Source organism: Aquarana catesbeiana, linkage group LG11 (assembly GCF_042186555.1).
Source record: "Aquarana catesbeiana isolate 2022-GZ linkage group LG11, ASM4218655v1, whole genome shotgun sequence".
Classification (NCBI taxonomy): Eukaryota; Metazoa; Chordata; class Amphibia; order Anura; family Ranidae; genus Aquarana; species Aquarana catesbeiana.
The window spans coordinates 28,357,603-28,382,255 of NC_133334.1; the positions used below are offsets into that span (position 1 = coordinate 28,357,603).

Sequence of the window (24,653 nt, forward strand, 5' to 3'; positions counted from 1 at the left end):
CCTCCTTTCTTCCTCCATATCCCCCTCTGTTCTGCTGTCTCCCTCCTTTCTTCCTCCGTGTCCCCCTCTGTTCTGCTGTCCCCCTCCTTTCTTCCTCTGTGTCCCCCTCCATTCTGCTGCTGTCCCCCTCCTTTCTTCCTCCGTGTCCCCCTCTGTTCTGCTGCTGTCCCCCTCCTTTCTTCCTCCGTGTCCCCCTCCGTTCTGCTATCCCCCTCCTTTCTTCCTCCGTGTCCCCCTCCTTTCTGCTGCTGTCCCCCTCCTTTCTGCTTCTGTCCCCCTCTAGTTTCTCTCCATGTCCTCCTCCCTCCTTTGTGTATGGACAGAGTCAGCTGACTCTGTCCATTCACATAACTGAAACATTGTAACCTCCTGTGATTACGATGTCTCAGTTTATGAATGGAGAGGAGCCTCTGTCTTCTCTCCATTCATTCTCAGTGCAGCTGAGGCTGCAGAGAAAGGAATCTCTATCCTCAGTCTCTTTCTCTGTCTCAAGGGGGAGATTTCAGGGGTCTATTAAGACCCCCTGATATCTCACAAAGCCCCCCAACAGGGCTGATTAAAAAAAAAAAATATTGCAATAAATAATAATAAAAAAATATTGTAAAAAATAATAAAAATTAAAATAAAAAACACACAGACACCATCCACCCCCTCCCTCCCTAAAAAAAAAAAGAAAAAAAAGAAAACATTGTAAAAAAACAAAAAAAAAAAAATTGTAAAAAAATTGTAAAAAAAAAAACAAAAAAAAAACACTGTCACGTGACATTAAAAAAAAGTATTGGTAATCGGTATTGGTGAGTGCTTGAAAAAAAGTATCGGTACTTGTATTCGGTCTTAAAAAAGTGGTATCGGGACATCCCTAGATTTTTGTTTTTAATTTTGCACTTTTTTCAATGTGAAATGTGTAAATATATGTTAATATATATGTGCAAAAATATTCACTAACAAAGCAAACAAAAAAAAGTTTTAATTGTTTATCGTTTATAAAATAGACGAGAACAAAAAAAATAAATTAAAAAAAGCAGGAAAATAATAATTAAATGGAGGAGAATAGGGAGTTAATTAAGGCTGAGTAGAATAAATTGAGGGTTAATAGGGGGCTAAACAGAGGAACATTTGTTCATCCCTTCTGATCTGCAGATGGAGAAACAGAAAGATACAAAAAGAAAAAATGGGGGTTATTTACGAAAGGCTACGGGGTAGATCTGAAATGAGGGGAAGCTCTGCTGATTTTATCATCCAATCATGTGCAAGCTAAAATGCTGTTTTTTATTTTCCTTGCTTGTCCCCCTCAGATCTACAGCGACTGCACTTCCAAGTGCACTTTCAGTGCAAAGTGGATTTTCCTTTAGTGAATGACCCCCAATGTTTCTTTTTATTTTAGTGTTTCAGTGGCTGAGCAATGTTGTTAATAGACATTGCCAGATGCTTTTTTTTTTTCACAGCTCCAATTACCGGACTTCTTCAACACTTTAGCTGTCAACAGGGGAGACCCGCTGACAGCTCAAAGAACCGAGCCTGATAGTATCGATTTCAGGTATCGAGCATTTGCAGGAGTACCGATACTAGTAACAGTGCAACCCTACCAAGAGGGGCTGCAACAAGGCTTTTATATGTATATATATATATATATATAGATAGATAGATAGATAGATAGATAGATAGATAGATAGATAGATAGATAGAATATGTTTTTGCTGATACCCTTCATACCTGTCATATGTGCCTATCCTTGTGTATCCTGCCTATTATTCTGACTCGTGACGAACTACAGTGTGTGGGGGGTCCCCATAAGACATTTTGACCCCCCCTGGCCTCTGGGACAGTGTCGGAAGGTCCTCCATATGACGCCATACTTCGCAGCGATCCTTGTGATTCCTGCTTGGATAGCTCAGCGATCATTGCACCTTATGTTTGTTCTACCTTTCTGACAAATATTTGATTACACGTTCTCCTTATCCAATTTTCCTGATGAAGGGATTAAATATCTGAAACGCGTCGGTACTGAAGAATTGTCTCAGAAGAGAGTAGCACAATATATATATATCTCATTTGTATGCTTGCAATAAATTCATGTTGTGTTTTTTTTTTTTTGTTTTCTGTTTTGTGTCTATGGTTTTTAACTGATCATCACGTGTGTGATTGATCCAATTTTTTATACGTATCAATAAACGCTTTTTTTATTCTATATTAGTGGTATTGTTGCCTTTAAAATCCCATATAGGGGGTATTTTTCCTTTTTCATACTTACAATGTGGCAACTACTCGGCACTCTCTGACATGGTGAAAACATTCTTATACATGGCATGGATATAAGTACTTCATGTGATTCTACATTACACAGCATATATACATGGGATTGGACAAAACCTTACTGTGGAATAGTGACACTAATTGTTACGTATCGCCATTGTACATGTCACAGATGAACAATTTCTCTTGCATCCTGCCAAGGACCTCATGCATCTGGGATGCCGGTTTGGTTTAAATCGGCCACTTTTTTTTTTTGGAATACCCTGTTGTGAAATGGTGATACTACCTATTGGCAATTATAATACATACACTACATTACCAAAAGTATTGGGACGCCTGCCTTTACACGCACATGAACTTTAATGGCATCCCAGTCTTAGTCTGTAGGATTCAATATTGAGTTGGCCCACCCTTTGCAGCTATAACAGCTTCAACTCTTCTGGGAAGGCCGTCCACAAGGTTTAGGAGTGTGTCTATGGGAATGTTTGACCATTCTTCCAGAAGAGCATTTGTGAGGTCAGGCACTGATGTTGGATGAGGAGGCCTGGCTCACAGTCTCCGCTCTAATTCATCCCAAAGGTGTTCTATCGGGTTGAGGTCAGGACTCTGTGCAGGCCAGTCAAGTTCCTCCACCCCAAACCATTGCGCTATAAAAAAAAAAAGCGCCGATTTTGAACAAAAAACACAATATTTTGTAATTTTTGCTGTAATAAATAGCTCCAATTTTTTTTTTTTTAAAAAAAAAGCTAATTTTTTTCCTCAGTTTAGGCCGATATGTATTCTTCTACATATTTTTGTAATAAAAATCGCAAAAAGCGTATATTGATTGGTTTGCGCAAAAGTTATAGCGTCTACAAAATAGGTGATAGATTTATGGCATTTTTATTATTATTTTTTTTTTTTACTAGTAATGGCGGCTATCTGCGATTTTTATCGAGACTGCGACATTATGGCGGACACATCGGACACTTTTGACATGTTTTTGGGTCGATTGACAATTATACAGAGATCAGTGCTATAAAAATGCACTGATTACTGTATAAATGTCACTGGCAGGGAAGGGGTTAACACTAGGGGGCGATCAATGGGGTTAACTGTGTTCCCTGGGTGTGTGTTCTAACTGTAAGGGGGAAGGGACTGACTATAGGAGATGAGAGATCGTTATTCCCTAGCTCGTAGGAACTCACGATCTCTCTCTCTCCTCAGCTCACAGAACTGGGATTTGTGCGTTTACACACATGTCCCTGTTCCGCCTCTCGTGCCCGCGATCGCTCGTGGCCGGCGGTCATCGCGACCGCCGGTCATCGCGACTGCCAGGTCACGAGCATCGGAACCTCCCTTGTGCAGCGGGCACGCGTGCGCCTGCCATCCCGCTTAAAGGGACCGACGTACGGCTACGACGGTTCGCAGGATCGTGCTGACCTGCCGCAGTATAATGACAGCGGCTGGTCGGCAAGTGGTTAAAAAGGGACACATCCGTGCTTCAGAATATATGAGAAGACCACTGGATGGATGGATGGATGGGCTGGCTCCACAGACACAGGTTCATCAAGCAAGTACAGACAGATCCCTTCAGTGACATTCCCTCTGAAACATGTTATCCTGACAACTACAGCGTCCTCTCTCTGTCAGTTGCTGTCAGAAACCATGAATCAGACCGAGACAGAAGTGCAGTTAAAAAAATCACGCTTGTTTAATAATAATAATAATAATAATAATAATAATAAAAGGTAAACAGAGCAACGTAGTCAAATCATAGCCGGAGTTTGGTAAACCAGAACGGATAGTCAGACAAGCCAGGACGTCAGAGAGCCAGAGATCAGCGTACTTCAGGACAGGCCAGGAAATCAGGAAACCGGGGGAATCAGCGTAGTGGAACAGCAAGCAGGATCAGGAACCAGAAGGGACGTCAGCCAAGCGAGTCTTCAACAGGTACACAGGAGAGAGTCTCTGGATGTGTTGACCAAGGCGAAGGCAGAGAGGGACTGAACTGAACAGCTTAAGTCAGTGTTTCTCAACTCCAGTCCTCAAGGCGCACCAACAGGTCATGTTTTCAGGATTTCCCTCAAATGAAAGGGCTGTGGTATTTACTAAGGCAGTGAAACTGATCAAATCACCTGTGCAAAATTAGTGGAAATCCTGAAAACATGACCTGTTGGTGCGCCTTGAGGACTGGAGTTGAGAAACACTGGCTTAAGTAACCAGCAGGACTGACGAGCAGGATATCATCATCAGGTGAGTCACTGTGGAAAAGATAGGAGCTGGCAATTAACCGACAGCTCAGCAGCCAGGCTCTGAGAAGGAAGGGCTGAGCTCAGACCTGACAGTTGGCTCCATCAGAGCTCTCCCTGGGACAAGTGTTATAGGCGCCCCACAGCCCTCTCCTGACCGGCCGTCTCTTCAGTCAGGGAGCGGCGTCCTCGCGGCTTGTCGGCAGCTGCTTGATGAGCCCTGTGGAGCCAGCCCATCCATCAAGCAGTCTTCTCATCTACTCTGAAGCACGGATGTGTCCCTTTTTAAGGCTCTCCATTGAGGAAGTGTTTGACGCTGTTTATTCACATTCACTTGTCAGTGTATCGATTTTATCCTTTTATATCCAATAAAAAGACATTATTGCATCATGAGCCTGTGTGCACGTATTCCTTTTGTTTTCACAGCTATCATTCCCGGTGATCACTGAGCTGCAAGGAGTATGGTGCTGACCAGATTGCTTCACACTAGACATGTGCCATTTGTTTAGTTCCAAATTAGACATTTCGGAAACTTGAAATTAGAAATTTGGAAATTCGAAATGTCGGAAATTCGAATTTCGGAAATTGGAAAATTTTAGAAATTGAAAAATTTGAATTCGGAAGTTCGGAAAATTCGGAAGTTCGGAAGTTTTGAAATTTGAAAATTCAAAATTAGGAATTTGGACATTTGAAAATTCTAAAATTTGGAAATTGGAAAATCCGAAAATAAGAATGAAAACCTGAAGATTCAAAAGAAAGAAAATTCGAAAATCTGATATAATAACTAGCTAATAATAAATAACTATTAAATTATAGGTATTGAAATTTGTTTTCAAATTTGGCTGTTAGTAAATGTAACGAGTACGAATTTATCCGAAGTTACGAATTATCTGAATTAACGAATGCCGTATCCAAAAAAATGTAATGTAAGGATCTAATAATAATAAATAACAACATTAATAATAAAACCTTTTTATTATTATTATTTATTATTAATTTGTTCCATTCCATCTGTTTAGATGCGGCATTCGTTTTTTCGGATAATTCGCAACTTCAGATAAATTTGTATTTGTTACATTCACAAACAGCCAAATTTGAAAGGAAATTCCAATACCCATAATTTAATAGTTAGTTATTATTAGCTAGTTATTTCGAATGTAACTGATTTTCTTTAATTTTTTTTCAGATTTTTGAATTTTTGGATTTTCGAATTTTGGATTTTCGAATTTTTGAATTTCTGAATTTTCCCGGCCACCTAGCGGCAGAAGAGAGAAGTGCAGCAATTACAGACTTAGAGTGAAATCAATTGATCCTCAACAATTAGCCAAGATTAGCCTGGCAGGTAAATTTAGGATTAACCCTACCTAAACTCCAGTGTGCTACACTAAAAATAATAATAATAAAAATATAAAAATACTGTGGTATAAAGCAGCCCTGAGATTAAAAAAAAAAGTATTTCACATTCCTTCTTGTATTTATTCTTATATACCAATTTACCGTTCATACTCATGCACCCTGAGCTTTAGAATATAGTCATTATTGGCAGGGTTGCCTAAGACTGAAGCAACATTTATGTCAGAAAGCTTCACAATGACTGCTGCAAAGATTTGCTTTGTGTAACTTCAACAAATGGCCACCAGGTGTCGCTGCGACACTCCTGTGATTCTCTTTCTTTCTCATTGTACGGAGTGCCACTAGTGTCGCTGGTAAACAGACACCCCCCCCCTTTCATTTTCCGATGCGCGCAGTGTCACCAGGTGCCGCCAGATGTCGCTGTGAGCGGGGCTGCGGTGGCTGTGTGAGGAGGTGCCGCCTGGTGTCGCTGTGTCCCGCCTCCTCCGCTCTGCTCTTCCCGCCTGTGTAGTCGTTGGTCGAGGTGCGCACTCGGAGAGCGGAGGATTGTCGCTGTGTGATCGCCATGCCGACCGTGGAGGAGCTCTACCGGAACTACGGGATCCTGCCGACGCCAAGGACGATATCAGCAAGGTGAGAGGGAGGGGAGGGGAGCATCTGACCACCGGACTCATCATCATCTACCGGGGGGGCATGTATAGGAGAAACACGGTACACACACCGAGTATAATCGTCCCCCTCCCCCCTATCATCATCCTGTGACCCATCCCCCTAATTATTATTACCCTCCCCCATCATCATCCTTCCCCTACATTTCCCCCCCTCCCCTCCTCCTGCTGTGCCATCCCCCCCAATTATAATCATCACCCCCCCCCAATCATCATCACACCCCTGTGACTCCCCTTTCTTCATCATCCTGTGCCCATCCCCCCCAATCATCATCATCACCCCTTCTGAACACTTTCCTTTCCCCTTCATCATCACACACCCACCCCCCTGTACCCCCTTCATCATCACACACCCACCCCCTGTACCCTCTTCATCATCACACACCCACCCCCCTGTACCCCCTTCATCATCACACACCCACCCCCCTGTACCCCCTTCATCATCACACACCCACCCCCCTGTACCCCCTTCATCATCACACACCCACCCCCCTGTACCCCCTTCATCATCACACACCCACCCCCCTGTACCCCTTCATCATCACACACCCACCCCCCTGTACCCCCTTCATCATCACACACCCACCCCCCTGTACCCCCTTCATCATCACACACCCACCCCCCTGTACCCCTTCATCATCACACACCCACCCCCCGTACCCCCTTCATCATCACACACCCACCCCCCTGTACCCCCTTCATCATCACACACCCACCCCCTGTACCCCCTTCATCATCACACACCCACCCCCCTGTACCCCCTTCATCATCACACACCCACCCCCCTGTACCCCCTTCATCATCACACACCCACCCCCCTGTACCCCCTTCATCATCACACACCCACCCCCCTGTACCCCTCTTCATCATCACACACCCACCCCCCTGTACCCTCTTCATCATCACACACCCACCCACCTGTACCCCCTTCATCATCACACACCCACCCCCCTGTACCCCTTTATCATCACACACCCACCCACCTGTACCCCCTTCATCATCACACACCCACCCACCTGTACCCCCTTCATCATCACACACCCACCCCCCTGTACCCCCTTCATCATCACACACCCACCCCCCTGTACCCCCTTCATCATCACACACCCACCCCCCTGTACCCCCTTCATCATCACACACCCACCCCCCCCTGTACCCCCTTCATCATCACACACCCACCCCCCTGTACCCCCTTCATCATCACACACCCACCCCCCTGTACCCCCTTCATCATCACACACCCACCCCCCTGTACCCCCTTCATCATCACACACCCACCCCCCTGTACCCCCTTCATCATCACACACCCACCCCCCTGTACCCCCTTCATCATCACACACCCACCCCCCTGTACCCCCTTCATCATCACACACCCACCCCCCTGTACCCCCTTCATCATCACACACCCACCCCCTGTACCCCCCTTCATCATCACACACCCACCCCCCTGTACCCCCTTCATCATCACACACCCACCCCCCTGTACCCCTTCATCATCACACACCCACCCCCCTGTACCCCCTTCATCATCACACACCCACCCCCCTGTACCCTCTTCATCATCACACACCCACCCCCCTGTACCCTCTTCATCATCACACACCCACCCACCTGTACCCCCTTCATCATCACACACCCACCCCCTGTACCCCCTTTATCATCACACACCCACCCACCTGTACCCCCTTCATCATCACACACCCACCCACCTGTACCCCCTTCATCATCACACACCCCACCCACCTGTACCCCCTTCATCATCACACACCCACCCCCTGTACCCCCTTCATCATCACACACCCACCCCCCTGTACCCCCTTCATCATCACACACCCACCCCCCTGTACCCCCTTTATCATCACACACCCACCCCCCTGTACCCTCTTCATCATCACACATCCACCCACCTGTACCCCCTTCATCATCACACACCCACCCACCTGTACCCCCTTCATCATCACACACCCACCCACCTGTACCCCCTTTATCATCACACACCCACCCCCTGTACCCCCTTTATCATCACACACCCACCCCCCTGTACCCCCTTCATCATCACACACCACCCCCCTGTACCCCCTTTATCATCACACACCCACCCCCCTGTACCCTCTTCATCATCACACATCCACCCCCCCCCCCCCCCCCTGTGCCCCCTTGATCATCATACACCCACCCCTGTACTTCTGCCATCATCGCCTCCACATCCCTCTCTATCACCCTCCCCCAATCATCATCCCCCACACTCCCCAACATCCCTCCTAATTACACCCCCCCCTACCCCCCTCATCACTCATCTTTGTACTTCTGCCATCATTACCTCCACACCCATTCTGAACCCCCTTTCCTTTCCCCATCATCATTACACACCCCCTGTACCCCCTCATCGTCACCTGACCCAGTCCTCCCCCATATACCCTGTTTCCCCGAAAATAAGCCCTACAAGGACTTTAGGGCTTATTTGGGGGGTAGGTCTTATATTGCAGCCATCACCGACAATCACGCTAGGTCTTATTTCACCCCCCCCCCCCCCCAATATTACACACCCTTGTAGTCCTGCCATCGTCACCTCTGTATCCCCCTCTGTCATCATCACTCTTCCCAAAAACATCCCCCAAATCATCACACAATCTTGTACTCCCCCCAATCATCATCATCACACATTCTGTATCCCCCTCATCATTATTATCACACCCCTATAATGTGGCCAGAGTGTTGCAAAGATGAGTAAAATAATTTGGAGAGTTCCGTTGTTCTGAGGAGTAGATTTGTCTAGCTGGTGTGCAGCTAGTGGGGTGCTGGTGACGGGGGGGGGGGGGGGGGCGCTGGTGATGGGGGGGGGCGCTGGTGACGGGGGGGGGGCGCTGGTGACAGGGGGGGGGGGCGCTGGTGACGGGGGGCCGCTGGTGACGGGGGGGGGGGGGCGCTGGTGACGGGGGGGGGGCGCTGGTGACGGGGGGGGGGGGGGGCGCTGGTGACGGGGGGGGGGGGGGGGGCGCTGGTGACGGGGGGGGGGCGCTGGTGACGAGGCGCTGGTGACGAGGGGCAGGTGACGGCGTGCTGGTGACGGGGACATACAAAAAGAACAGGAGGGCGCACCGACCTTGTGCATTACCAAAGATAAAATGTATTCATAAAATATAACAAGAATTATACTCACAATTGAGCTTTAAATCAAGGCTTATCAATACTCCGCAGTTTGTGAGCAGTATCTCTAGATGCCTGCAACCTGGACCAGATATTTGGAGGAACCAGATGACATCACAACCAGGGAGAACCCCCCTTCCTCAGAGCCACAGCAATGGTAGTTTGACCTCCACTACCATCTTCTTAATATACCTACAAACACATGTATGGGTAAAGGTGACAGGGGGTGCAGGTGAGGGGGGGGGGGGGGGGGGGGGGCAGGTGACGGGGTGGTGGGCAGTTCGGTCTCTTCAACTTGCTGGATGAAGATTGGGAATCTCGGATGTGTTTGCCTCGTTCCCGAGGGACTCGGGAGTGAGCACACACGAGCTGCTTCCCATGGGGGACGCTAGCCAGAAAGGAGGGGCTAGGAGCGCTGGCGGGGGGCCCGAAAAGAGGAGGTTTCCGACCACTTTGTGCGATTCCATTACACAGAGTAGGTAAGTATAGACATGATTTTTTTTTTTTCTACCTTTACAACCTCTTTAAGAGTTAACTTAATTTCAGAGAAACCCCCCCCAAATCACTTCAAATACTTCCTAATCATACAAGAGTCCCATTTCACATCAGAGACCCCCATCGCTTTCACATTGGAACCAATCCCACCCCCCCCTCCCTTCTTCACCTCGCAGTACACCCCCCCCTTCTTCGCTTTGCGGTCCCCCAAGATCTGCACAGCCCGCCCTTAGGTGATCTGTTGCTCTTCTATGAAGATTTTCTGTCCCATAAACTTGGACTTCCCTCCTTTCACACATACCACCCACATTCCGGGCCATGTTTGTAAAAAAAAAAAATACAGAGATAATTGCACAGCGATTAATTTTCTACACACGGACCTCATAGCGTTCAGAGATCATTCAGTTCACACTTCCTTGTTTTTGTATTACAGCACAGAGCGGCCTATCAGGTGATCCTGGATGGCGTAAAAGGCGAAGCGAAGGAGAAGAGATTGGCGGCGCAGTTTATTCCCAAATTCTTCAAAAATTTCCCGGATTTGGCCGACGCCGCCATAAACGCCCAACTGGATCTGTGTGAAGACGAGGATGTGTCGGTATGAACAATGCTGGCAATTTGATGTTGTGCCACACAGACAGGTTCACGGGGGGGGGATGTGCTGCTTTCCATCGGTGTGTGATTTGGTTTCGGGGGATGGGAGGACATGGCCTGATCTTTACACTGCTGTAGATCTCGTTATGCAAACTTCTTTTATCTCAAGATGTTCATTACAGTGTATGTGAATACCAATAATCAACTTAACTCATTCATTCGCTCCCTTTTATTCTGTTAACAAAACTCTTCCAATAGTATTATCTGTTAAAGTAGAATTCCAATCTAAACCTGACTAGTCTTCAGCCGGGTACACACTACACCAGTGATGGTGAACCTTGGCACCCCAGATGTTTTGGAACTACATTTCCCATGATGCTCATGCACTCTGCAGTGTAGTTGAGCATCATGGGAAATGTAGTTTCAAAACATCTGGGGTGTCCCGAAGGTCGCCATCACTGCACTACAGATTATTTTTCGTGCAACCCCAAAAGAAAACTGATCGCTCGAAGCCGCTGTACCAACCATGCAAACCGTGCGAGCTGGCTCCCAAGTCCTGCTGCTGCGCCCTTTGACACAGACAGTACCATACTGGTACTTCGCCCCGCCCCCCACTTCTGTGTCATAGCTTTTGATTGACAGCAGCGGGAGCCGATGGCCCTTTTGGCCATACTTCTTGTGTGGAAGCCAATGGTATCTTCCCCCTGGATAAGGGGAGGTAATAGTAGAGTAACAATTTAATGATGAGGTAGGGATGCAGCCCTTTGCAACATACAGAAAATACCAGTAAAACAACATATGACTGCATAATGTGGGTGAATTGAAGGATGTGCAGCGGACTATGGCTAGGTGGGGTCCGGGAACCGTTTTGGTTTTTCCTGTTCCTGGTTGGTTACCGGTGGCTCTGAACATAGTCGCCCTGAGGTTTACAAGGAAGCAGATGTCTAAAAGTCCACATACCGGGTGCAGGTTAAATTGTGTGATAGATGTGTAAGCATTCATACATACCGGGTGCAGGTTAAATTGTGTGATAGATGTGTAAGCATTCATGAGTCTTAACTCGGGGAGTTTGTAGTTAGACAGGGATACCCAACTTCAACATGATGAGCATTTGAGTCGGTAAGAGCTGAGAAGTTTACATCCAGGAGAGAAGAGCTGAAGAGAGGAAGGGGGAGAGTGAAGGAAGAGGGGGAAGGCAGCTCAGAAAGAGAAGATGAGGGACAAAAAGGGGGGTTCACCGGGAGGAGGGGCAAGGAGATGAGGATCTAGTTCCTATGGGTAAACAAAGTGGACAATATGGTTATTCAAGGAAGCAGTAGAGCGTCGTCAAAGTCAGGGGGCAGATAATGGTCAAACCAAGGTTTCCAAAGCCGTTCAGTTGGCCATACTTCTGTGGGAGCCAATGGCTCGTTCGGCCGTACGGCTCCTGAGGGAGCCAATGGCTCGTTCGGCCGTACGGCTCCTGTGGGAGCCAATGGCTCGTTCGGCCGTACGGCTCCTGTGGGAGCCAATGGCTCGTTCGGCCGTACGGCTCCTGTGGGAGCCAATGGCTCGTTCGGCCGTACGGCTCCTGTGGGAGCCAATGGCTCGTTCGGCCGTACGGCTCCTGAGGGAGCCAATGGCTCGTTCGGCCGTATGGCTCCTGTGGGAGCCAATGGCTCGTTCGGCCGTACGGCTCCTGTGGGAGCCAATGGCTCGTTCGGCCGTACGGCTCCTGTGGGAGCCAATGGCTCGTTCGGCCGTACGGCTCCTGTGGGTCACAGAAGTGCATTCAGTTCTGCACTTTTGTGATTCCGATGTTGCAGAGCTGGTCCAGGCTCTGCAGGGATCCTGACAATGTCGGGATCCACCTGGATTGGCAGATTGCTCAGCCTCAGCTTGCCGCCAGCTGCTCCCTCCCCCTCCACAGCCCAGTGCTGGAGGTGCAGAGTGCAGAGAGGTGACTGACAGTCTCTGCTTTCTGCTCAGTGATTGGATCACTCAGTTCTCGATCTTCGAGCCGCCAGGGGACAGCTGCAACATCGAGTGAGTATAAATTGTTTTTTTTTTATAATTTTTTTTTTTTTCTCCAATCCTGCGCTTCTCTTTCAATGACTTATAAGATGTGTATCTTAACCCGAGAACAAAAATGTTATAAATACAAAATTCCCAGCGTATATTAAACACGTTGAATGGTTCATGTAGATTGATGATTGTTGTTTATTCATTGGGCCCTATTTATAAAAGCAGCTGTTTGGCCTTACTACACCCAAAGTCTTATGGGATGATTATTGAAAAACAAATGGCCTGATGACGAGGTCTCTTTTAGCAAAGAGAACTTGATGGGACATCACAGGCTGCATGTCATACCCTTTATTTTATGAATGTCACCTCTTTTGAAGCACACACTGTGGGGTCCAATGAATGGCGGTATCTGAGATAAATAGGCCCCATCGTGTTGATGAGGGTCCCGGGCTCCATTTGCCTGTTGAAAACAGCAATCAGGTCATCTTAAAAAGGTTTGATTGCTGTAGGGGCTACAAGCTTTCACTTTTCTCTGGATGTTTGGGGGAATTTACTAAAACCGGAGAGTGTAAGATCTGGTGCAGCTCTGCAAAGAAACCAATCGGCTTCCAGGTTTTATTAATTGAACAAGAAGAAGTTAGAAACTGATTGGCTCCCATGCACAGCTGCACCAGAGTGGTCCAGTTTTAGTAAATCTCCCCCTTAGTCAAAGCCATTGTGACAATCAATACTAATCCTGAACTGACTCAACTTTCTACTCCTTTATTAGATCCGGAGACAAGCGATCAAAGAACTATCACAGTTTGCAACGGGGGAGAACCTTCCACGGGTGGCCGATATTCTGGCACAACTTCTGCAGTCAGGTATTGTGGAATTCGGAAATCAGTCACTGTGGGCTGTCACCTAGGATATGCCTCACCATTTGAAATCTGTGTGCACACGTACAACTGCTTTTCTAGGATTTTGTGCAAGTTTATTTCTGTAGCCCTCTTTTGAAAACATCAGGTTTTCTAGCTCTGTGCAATAATTTTACAGTGGCTATAAGAAAAATGAACAAAGTATTTTCTTCGATAATGTGTACCTGCCTCAGTCCAAAGCATTGTGTGTTAATTCTCTCTCCTCTCTCCTTCCTCTATCTGCATGAGTCACTTCTGACAGTCTATGCCCACATTACTATTATTATACAGGATTTATATAGTGCCAACAGTTTACGCAGCGCTTTACAATGTAGAAGGGGGACAGTACAAATACAATACCGAAGGAATAGGTGGGCCCTGCTCATGGAGCGTACAATCATGCAATCTCAGGAGGTCCCCCCCCCCCCAAGCAAACAGCAGAGGTGACTAACAGCGTCAGCTGTGCATTTTTCCCTAGGAGACTGTAGAGTGGGATGTGTCTATTCCTTCCACTCAGGTCTCAGATTACACTCCCTGTTCTATGGTGTGCAGTGTGTGACATCAGATCCCCACCCCCTGCAGCTCAGAGATACTGTGTAAAATGTGTGCTTTAGGAGGCTTTAGAGGTGAGAGGGCTGCAGATAAACGGGTACAACTTATATAGGAGGATTTGTTTCATCTTTGTCTATCACTTGAGGCAAGTCACTTCCCTGGGTATATGTGAGGATTTACATATACTTTAAACTTCATGTTCCTTGAGAGTTTAAATGGTTTTGGGCCAAGCTGGTTCAAACAAATTATTTCTTTCTCTAATAAATGTGCCCACTGGGAGTCCTGTATAAATTGTATATAACATCAGGTGCATACAGTATACAGCGCTGTATTCTGGCAGCAGATACTTCCCCTCCCGCTGCCGAAACAAAATCGAGTTGGGCTGAGCATCAATAAATAGCACTGCTCAGCCATTCACAGGAAGCTTTGTATTTCATCAATAAATATCAAGGCTTCCTGTGATTGGCACTTGTGACGTGACCCACCTGCTTCTCCACCTCTGCTAATGAGAGGAAGTGTTGTATTCAAGGCTTTCTGTGAATGGCTGAGCAGTACTCTGCCCGATTTAGTTTTGTTCTGGGAGCGAGATGGCAAGTCCCATTACCACTGCCGGAACACAGCGCTGTATACTACGCTGTGAGGGGAAAAGTATTTGATCCCCTGCTGATTTTGTACATTTGCCCCACTGACAAATGATCAGTCTATAATTTTAATGGTCGGTTTATTTTAACAGTGAGAGAATAACAACTAAAATATCCAGAAAAACGCATTTAAAAAAAGTTATTAATTGATTTGCCTTTTAATGAGTGAAATAATTATTTGACCCCTTCACAAAACATGACTTAGTACTTGGTGGAGAAACCCTTGTTGGCAATCACAGAGGTCAGACGTTTCTTGTAGTCGGCCACCAGGTTTGCACACATCTCAGGAGGGATCCTGAGATCCTCTCCAAGTCATTAAGGTTTTGAGGCTGACGTTTGGTAACTCGAACCTTCAGCTCCCTCCACATATTTTCTATGGGATTAAGGTCTACAGACTGACTAGGCCACTCCAGGACCTTAATGTGCTTCTTTTTGAGCCACTCCTTTGTTGCCTTGGCCGTGTGTTTTGGGTCATTGACATGCTGGAATACCCATCCAAGACCCATTTTCAATGCCCTGGCTGAGGGAAGGAGGTTCTCACCCAAGATTTGACGGTAAATGGCCCCGTCCATCGTCCCTTTTGATGTGGTGAAGTTGTCCCCTTAGCAGAAAAAGACCCCCAAAGCATAATGTTTCTCCCTCCATGTTTGATGGTGGGGATGGTGTTCTTGTGGTCATGGGCAGCAATCCTCCTCCTCCAAACACGGCGAGTTGAGTTGATGCCAAAGAGTTTGATTTTGGTCTCATCTGACCACAACACTTTCACCCAGTTCTCCTCTGAATCATTCAGATGTTCATTAGCAAACTTCAGATGGGCTGTACATGTGCTTTCTACCGTTCGCTGCAGGATTTCAGTCCTTCACAGCGTAGTTTGTTACCAATTGTTTTCTTGGTGACTATGGTCCCAGTTGCCTTGAGATCATTGACAAGTATCTCCCGTGTAGTTCTGGGCTGATTCCTCACCGTTCTCATGATCATTGAGCCTCCACGAGGTGAGACCTTACATGGAGCCCCAGACCGAGGGAGACTGACAGTTATTTTGTGTTTCTTCCATTTGTGAATAATCGCACCAACTGTTGTCTTCCTCTCACCAAGCTGCTTGGCGATGGTCTTGTAGCCCATTCCAGCCTTGTGTTGGGTCTACAATCTTCTCCCTGACATCCCTGGACAGCTCTTTGGTCTTTGGCCATGGTGGAGAGATTGGAATCTGAATGCTTCTGTGGACAGGTGTCTTTTATATAGGTAACAATCTGAGATTAGGAGCACTCCCTTTGAGCGTGCTCCTAATCTCAACTCATTACCTGTATAGAAGACACCTTGGAGCCAGAAAGGGGATCATATACTTCTTTCACTCATTAAAATGCAAATCAATTTATAACTTTTTTGAAATGCGTTTTTCTGGATATTTTTGTTCTGTCTCTTACTGTTAAAATAAACCGACCATTAAAATTCTAGCAATCAAAATCGGAAGAAGTTCTGGACAGCTGCACTCCAACAAGGTTTTTGCCTTTTATTCAAATAATATCGTCAAAAATACATGCCACAGCAGAATAGACAAAGGAGCTTATGCGTTTCACACTACAAAGAGTGCTTAATCATAGCTATGATTAAGCATTCTTTGTAGTGTGAAACGCGTAAGCTCTTTTGTCCGTTCTGCTGTGGCATGTATTTTTGACGATATTTTTTTGAATAAAAGGCAAAAACTTTGGAGTGCGGCTGTCCAGAACTTCTTCGAATTTTGATTGCTATATGCATTGCCAGCACCTGGGCTTCTAAACTGGAGGAGAGGTTTTCTACCTTTTTGTTTGATCCACCTGGAGCGGTGATATCCCCTTCCATTAAAATTCTAGACTGATCATTTCTTTGTCAGTGGGCAAATGGACAAAATCAGCAGGGGATCAATTTTTATTTTTTTTTTTCTTACCCTCGCTGTACATGCAGTTGATGCTGCATACAGTTTATTCAGCGCCCCCGGTGGGCACATCTGTTAGTGTAGCAAATAGTTCATTTGGACCAGTTTGGGTAAGTAAAATGAGAATTAGTAAAATGCCTGCTGCTATTCTCACCCAGGTTGTAGGTTTTGTGACTTTCCTAGGGTTACGTTTTATGAGTATATAATTTTAAGTTTGTTTTATATATTTATAATCTTTCCCGTTTTTTTTTAGATGACTCTGCAGAATTTAACTTGGTGAACAACGCCTTGCTGAGCATATTCAAAATTGATGCCAAAGGTAAGAGAGTGCAGTGTCTGTTTTCTGGAAATACGTTCTGTGCTGGAGGAACCAGTTTTGCAGGCACTCGTGGCAATAATGGCTCAGCCTAAGAATTTTTTTTTTTTCTTTTGACTTGTTTTATTTTTGCTCAGAGCATCTCTCGGGGGAGGCTGCTTTTACACTCATCCGTTTTTCTTCCGCTTTTGCGTTAAGAACAAATGCGAAAGAAAAACCTGTGACTAATCCTATGGAACACTGATCCGTTGTGTTTAGTAAAATCCCAATTGTTGCATTTTTGGTGCAGTTAAAAAAAAAAAAAAAAAAAAAGCACAACAATTACGCACCTCCCCATTGAAATGCATAGAAAACGTGGCAAAAAACGCACCCGTGGTTGCGTTTTTTTTTTTTTTTTTTGATGAGCCGCCTGTCCTGTGAAAAACGCAGCACAAATGCGGTTGACCTCCCCGTAATATAGTATCCACTATTTGATACTGTCATTAGTGTTGCTTCACTAAGATTGGTCTATGGTGCGGAACTTGGAGGAACTGCGGTCTACTCACATAATTTGTATTAAAAGCAACTTTGCCATTCTGAAGCTTCCTTCCAACCACTTTGCATATTATTTTATATATACTGTGATTGTGTGTTGGCCAAATATGCTGAAGAAATCTCCCTCCACTGAGTCTGGCTGCAGCCATTTTAACTGTGGGCAGCTGAAGCTGCTGCCTGTTCACTTCCTGGATTCACACAGAGGCACACCTCCAGCTCTGCAGCTCTCATTGGCCCTCATGAGTCATCCCACCCTCCCTGGCAAACTCTCAGGAGAGAGAGAGCTGTGCATGATGTCATAAGCCTAGGCTAATGACCAGAGAAGAAACAGGATGTGGGCTGTATAAGGGATTTACTGGCAGAAAAAAAAGTTTTACTATCCAAAGTTAAAACAACAAGGACAGAAGATTTAAAGCGTTCCACCCGCAAATTATTTTTTTTTTTTTTTTTAAAGTCCGCAGCTACAAACACTGTAGCTGCTGACTTTTAACAAGGACTTGCCTGTCCATGGAGCCCACAATGTCGGCCCCCCAAGGCCGATCAGTCCATAGGATTGGGTGCAGGAGCCGCCATTCTAATTAAAGAAAACTGGCAACGGAGCCTTACGACTTCACTGCCCGTTTCCTACTGCGCATGCGCGAGTCGCACGGCGCTTTGTGAATGGCCAACTGTCTTCTGGGACACACACATGTCCCAGAAGACACCGGGGTGAGGGCTCACAGAAGAAGAGGATATGACGTCCTGTGCCGCAGAACGGATGTACAGGCTGTACTTCATAAAAAGTACATTTTTTTTTTTTTAACTAGCCAAAAACGAGTGGTGGTCTTTCATTTAAGACCACCTCTCAAAAGTGGGTGGAACTCCGCTTTAATAGACGGAAAGTTGAAAAAAATGACTGAAGGTCCACTTTATTTGAATTAATGATTGTTCTGTTATGTTGAACATTTCTCAGTGATAACTGCTATGTACCGGAAACAATTATTGTTAAATTTATTTGTCTATTTAAAATTGTATTTTTATTTATTTTGTCATGTACAGGTATTTGTGCTGTGCTTTGCTTCTATTTGTGTAAGAAAAAAGGGAAAAAAAATAAAACTCAATAAAAAGTATTTGATTGCAAAAAAACCCCCAAAAACCCCCAAAAACCCTGCAAAAACGCATATGTGTTTACCACATTTTTGCTACAGATCAGTGTGAAAGTACCCTTAGTGTCAGACTTGTGAGCTGCTTCAGAAAGGGAGAACCTAAATTCCTTACATGAGTTTTAAGACCTCCATATAATTTCTCATGGACTGATGAAACCCATGGAGTAATAATAGATTTTGAAGCCCTAGAGCAGGGGTCTCAAACTGGTGGCCCTCCTGCTGTTGTGAAACTACAAGTCCCATGAGGCATTGCAAGGCTGACAGTTACAAGCATGACTCCCACATGCAGAGGCATGATGGGACTTGTAGTTTTGCAACAGCTGTAGGGCCACCAGTTTGAAACTCCTGCCCTAGAGACTCCCACACTTGGACTGATCAGCACTCAGATTTCCTTCTGATTTGCAGCTCCCTGCACTCCTGAAATTCCCTTTCCGGACCCGGTCACCTAGGAATTTCTCTATAGAACCTGTTGGACAAGCAGATTCTCTGTAGGCGACTTCTGCATTAGGGAGTGCGAATGCACAAAATGCAGTACTGTGCAGCCCAACGACTCTGAAGATTTACTTTCTGCTATAAATCGGATCCAATTAAAAAAAATAGGAAAAAAAAATCTAATTTCTTCATCAATTCACGCCAATATGTATTCTGCTACATATTTTTGGTAAAAAAAAATCCCAATCGGGGTATACTGATTGGTTTCCGCAAAAGTTGTTGGGTTTATTTTTATCAAATTTTTTAGATAGTAAAGCTGCTATAGGGCGGTCGGCCGCTGGTTGATAAACGATCAATTAGCTGATCATAGGATATAAGAAATCTACTTGTTTTGTGCAGGCACCCTCGGGGGATTATACAGCCAGATTCTTCAAGGTGAAGACATTGTACGGGAGAGAGCCATCAAGTTTCTCTCTAACAAACTGAAAACTGTTCCCGAAGATGTCATGACTAAAGAGGTGGAAGACTACATTTTTTCAGAATCTAAGAAGGTAAGCTATACACAATCGATGGGCAGGTGGAAAAAATGGATCATTTATCCAGGTATACCTGTTGGCTGTCTTTTTTTTTTTTTTTTTTTTGCAAAAAAAGTGTCTTTTAGATAGGAGCTCTTCTATGCAGTCACATGGTTCAGTTTGTTCTCACTCCCGAGCAGAGGGACTCCAGTGGGAGGGACCGTTATTGCTCTGTCACTCTGACCTTGTGAGAACTGGTTTCAGTTTCTTCTCATCGGCATCATAGGAGGGGAGGAGGAGTAGCTGCCAGGGAATTACTCTACGAAGGCAGGGCAGGGGGGAGGAGATCAGGGCGTAACAGACTACGAAAATGACAGGGGGAGATGGAGAGAGCTGGATGACAGACACGTAATCTGACCACGCTATCCTGATCAGCAGCCGTGATAAACGTGGTCAGTTTAAATTGGAACAGGCAGGATCAACCAGGTATTGCACAGCATAGAAAGAGACAATTGACACGGCAAAAGCACTGTTCTGTATCTTGTGCCTTAAAGGGACAGGAGCATCTTCTTCATCTTCTTCTTTTTTTTTTTTTTTTTTTTTTTTAAGCGAAGCTCCACCCAAAAGTGTAAGCTCCGCTTGTTCGCACCCCCCCTCCGCTTTTGGCACTTTTGGGGGGGTGGATACCTGCCTAAACCAGGTACCTGCTCCCACTTTTGAGTAAGATCGCTGCACAATGATGCGGCGATCTACGACAGTCTTGCTGTCTTGTGTTGCTCTGCTGTCCCATAACCTTTAGTTAGTCTCTACCCTTCAGTCTCTACAGTCCTTATTGGCATACTTCTTCTAGGTCAAAGACTTCTGTGGTTAAAGGAGAAGTCCAGCCTGAGCTCGTTTGGCTGTATTTCTCCTAAGGGTCACAGGAGTGAAATTCATTTTGCACTCCTGTGACCCGTTTTTAGCAGAGAACGGTCTGAAGTCCGTTCTCTGCTGACGTCACTGGAATCAGTCCAGGCACCGCGTCATTCCGACAATAAAGTCTGGATTCGCCAGGTGCCTGGACTGGTACCCGCCTCAGTCTCTCAGCGAGCCGCTGAGAGACTGAGATGTCTGCTCCCCGCCCCTCCTCAGCTCAGCTCTCCGCTTGGGGATCTGTGAGAACCGAGCCATCTGTGATGTTCGATCGCTCGGCTCTCAGTGCAGAGGCGCCGGGGGACTGATGCTGCATCCACCTAGGTAAGTATAAATGGGCCAAAAAAAAAAAACCCTTTTACTTTTCAAGTCAATGGGTCAGCATTACAGCCAGTCAAGCAATTCTCATCTCATGACCGGTTTCCTTTAATGCCAGTAAAGGACAGGGCTTATACTTGACTTTGAAGGAAATCCAGTATGAAATGGGGCCCTACATGGACACACACGGAATGATTTAAACACTTAACACAATGCAGATGTCTGATTTGAGTGGATAGAAATGAGTTTGTGGGTTCTAATGAAAAGCTATTGCTTATTCAGTTTTTTTTTTTTAATATTCCTTTGGCATTTCACAGGTTCTGGATGATGTCACCGGGGAGGAATTTGTCCTGTTTATGAAGATCTTGGCCTCTCTGAAGACATTACAGACAGTCAGCGGCAGACAGCAGCTGGTGGATTTAGTATCTGAGCAAGCGGGTCTCTATCAGACCCTCAACCCTGCAGACCCCGACTCTGTGGATCGCCTCCTCCAGTGTATGCGGCAAGCCGTGCCACTTTTTTCTGTAAGTATTTAGTTTCCTTGTCTATAGGGAACAGAATAAAGCACTGTGATGACTTTAAATATTAATGTCTTTTTTTTTTTTTTTTTGTAGAAAAATGTCCACTCCACTAAATTTATGACCTACTTTTGTGAGCAAGTGCTTCCCATCCTGAGTTCCCTGACCAGCCCAGCAGAGGGCATCGATGTCCAATTGGAAGTGAGTGTGCATACTCTTATTGACTCTCATTACTATTCTAACAACCTCTATTGTTCCAAAACAGAAGGGAAGACCAAATGGCTCCTTTCCAAACTGTCCGCTTTCATTAAACTGGTCAGCTCCTTTCCAGCCTTTCTGGTTTCATTACATACCTTATTTTGGACCCAGTGATGTCCTCACTAGATTGCTTTGCTCCTCCATGCAATGCAGGAAGATCATGGTTGCAGAGAGAGATCCACAGGGTGCTGTACATAGCTTCCTAAATACAGGAAACTGGTGTCTCCCACATGTGATGGGACATGCAAGTCTGGGGAAGAAAGTGGTAGATGTGATGATGATAGTCGTCTTTTGGTCCTGAAATGAGGCACGCTCTATCTTGATGAGCAGCTTTTAATGCTCACTATGAGAAGCTTGGTGCGCATTAAAATCAGGGTAAGCAATTTCAGTACAGGGGAGAGGAGTCTGTACACTGTGTAAGCCGTATAGGAAGATTGTAGTAAAACTTTAATTGTAAGTGCATCTGCACTTAAAGCGGTAGGGGAGCCTTAAAAAAAAAATAAATAAAAGTCTCCCTGCAAGTAAATGGCATAATGTGCTAGTATGCACAATATACTACAGGGTGGATTTGATTTAAATCACGCGTAAAAAGGCTTGATTTGTCAACTTGAATTACCGTATTTATCAAGGTTTAACACGCACCGGCGTATAACACGCACCCCAATTTAGGAGGGAATTTTAATGAAAAAAAAACTTTTAGGAGGGAAGTTGAAGGGAAAAAAACTTACATTTAAATGCCCATCATTGCAGCCTTCTCAGTGCAGCCTTGCCCCAGTGCAGCCATGTCAGTGCAGCCATGTCAGTGCAGCCATGTCAGTGCAGCCTTCCCCAGTGCAGCCTTCCCCAGTGCAGCCTTGTCAGTGCAGCCTTGTCAGTGCAGCCTTGTCAGTGCAGCCTTGTCAGTGCAGCCTTGTCAGTGCAGCCTTGTCAGTGCAGCCTTGTCAGTGCAGCCATGTCAGTGCAGCCATGTCAGTGCAGCCATGTCAGTGCAGCCATGTCAGTGCAGCCATGTCAGTGCAGCCTTCCCCAGTGCAGCCTTCCCCAGTGCAGCCTTCCCCCAGTGCAGCCTTCCCCCAGTGCAGCCTTCCCCCAGTGCAGCCTTCCCCCAGTGCAGCCTTCCCCCAGTGCAGCCTTCCCCCAGTGCAGCCTTGCCCCAGTGCAGCCTTGCCCCAGTGCAGCCTTGCCCCAGTGCAGCCTTGCCCCAGTGCAGCCTTGCCCCAGTGCAGCCTTGCCCCAGTGCAGCCTTGCCCCAGTGCAGCCTTCGATCAACGGTCCCTGCTCCCTGTGCTTCAAAATCGCCGACCGCGATTTGAAAATGGCGCCGCCGGCGCCGAAATACACAGAGCCGGTCCTCGGCTCTTTCCGGCGGCTCTCGTTTACTTTCGGCTCCACTCGTAGTCCCGAGCGGAGCTATCCGAGTAGGTTCGGATAGCTCCGCTCGGGACTACGAGTGGAGCCGAAAGTAAACGAGAGCCGCCGGAAAGAGCCGAGGACCGGCTCTGTGTATTTCGGCGCCATTTTCAAATCGCGGTCGGCGATTTTGAAATTTTGACAGCTCAGGATCGCAGGGTATCGGCGTATAACACGCACCTGCGACTTTCCCCTGATTTTAAGGGGAAAAAAGTGCGTGTTATACGCCGATAAATACGGTAAATCATTTTCAAAGAGCAACTGTCATCTCTGTCCCGTTGAGGCTCCTCCTCTGACCCGCTGTTGACTCCCCGACAGTCTCATTCACTTTAATGGGACGGCTGGTGATGTGGCAGTGACACAACAAGGTGGCGGCAGCAGGTGAGTGGACGCCCACTAACAGGCGCTGCCATGATGGATCTGAAATGACTTGTGCTCTTTAAATGTAAAGACTTATTGCTGGTAGTTAGAATCTTTAATATTTGCAAACAAAATGAAGGTTTCCTAATTAGAATAATAAGCTGCCAGGTCAGTAAAACAGCGATATCAGAACTGATTCAATCATACAGTTTGTAGTGTACGTAGATTTGCAAAACAATGGGATAAAGGAATATTACTTTGTTGTTCTATCTCATGGTTACTGTGAAATTGTGTGAATGCATCAATGCAGAGCACGTTATCTCAGCTTGCAGAGCTTGGATTCATTGAATGAGTTTACCAAAAAAAAATTATATTTTAAATATTGCAAAATATACAGCCTCATGCTACATAACTAAGCTCCATTTCATGCGGAATAAACTAAATTAATAATGTATCTTAAATAGAAAACTATCTAGAGATATATTTTTGCTCCAAAAGCATTTTAAATAAATTTATTTGATAAAAAATCAAAAAAATGCGATTTTAAATAAAAAAACAAAACAAAACAAAACTTTTTATTTATTTGATTTAAAAAACAAGAAAAAAAATCATTGATTTTTATCCACCATGATATACTGGCACATTCTGACAGACTTAAAGGGGTAGTAAAGTCCGCTTTGTGATTTTTATTTATTTATTTTTTTTTTTTAAACCTACAGGTATAAGGCTTACCTGTAGGCAAAATGAATATCGCCTAAATGGGTATCCCTCCAGATGTGCGCTGTCACCACTAACCGGTCTTCCATCTCCACATGGTCTTCCTTCCAGGTTCGCAGGCTCCAGCCATTTGAACGGCTGAGCTGCAATGACTTCAGTTCTGTGCATGAGAGTCGCGATTGCAACACAGCACTCTGGATTGATGGCACATTCAGTGTGCACTCACTTCAGAGCACAGTGCGCATGCGCTGGTGATGTCACCGTCTGAAGAAATTGTCAATATCTTCTAAACGGTACATGTTTTATTATACCTATAGGTAAATTTTATTTAAAACTTGCCTGTAGGTACAAGTGATCAAGTGCGGGTTACCTCCGCTTAAGACCTCATGTACACTGGGCATTAAAAACAAGAGCTGCAAAGCCAATACTGACGCCAGGAAAAAGAAGCTGTAATATCGCGCTCTTAAAAGCATTT

The 24,653-nt window shown here is 45.7% G+C and overlaps 1 protein-coding gene across 1 annotated transcript in view; it reads left to right on the forward strand.

Annotated features, from left to right (window-relative positions):
- The first annotated feature begins 6,387 nt into the window (after positions 1-6,387).
- API5 (apoptosis inhibitor 5) overlaps positions 6,388-24,653 on the forward strand; it is a 32,105-nt gene continuing 13,839 nt past the window's right edge. Inside the window, 8 exon segments of the mRNA XM_073604127.1 lie at positions 6,388-6,439; positions 6,442-6,470; positions 10,581-10,742; positions 13,512-13,605; positions 16,997-17,062; positions 19,570-19,721; positions 21,233-21,439; positions 21,530-21,634. Coding sequence (XP_073460228.1) covers positions 6,403-6,439; positions 6,442-6,470; positions 10,581-10,742; positions 13,512-13,605; positions 16,997-17,062; positions 19,570-19,721; positions 21,233-21,439; positions 21,530-21,634 — 852 coding nt within the window. The 5' untranslated portion in view covers positions 6,388-6,402.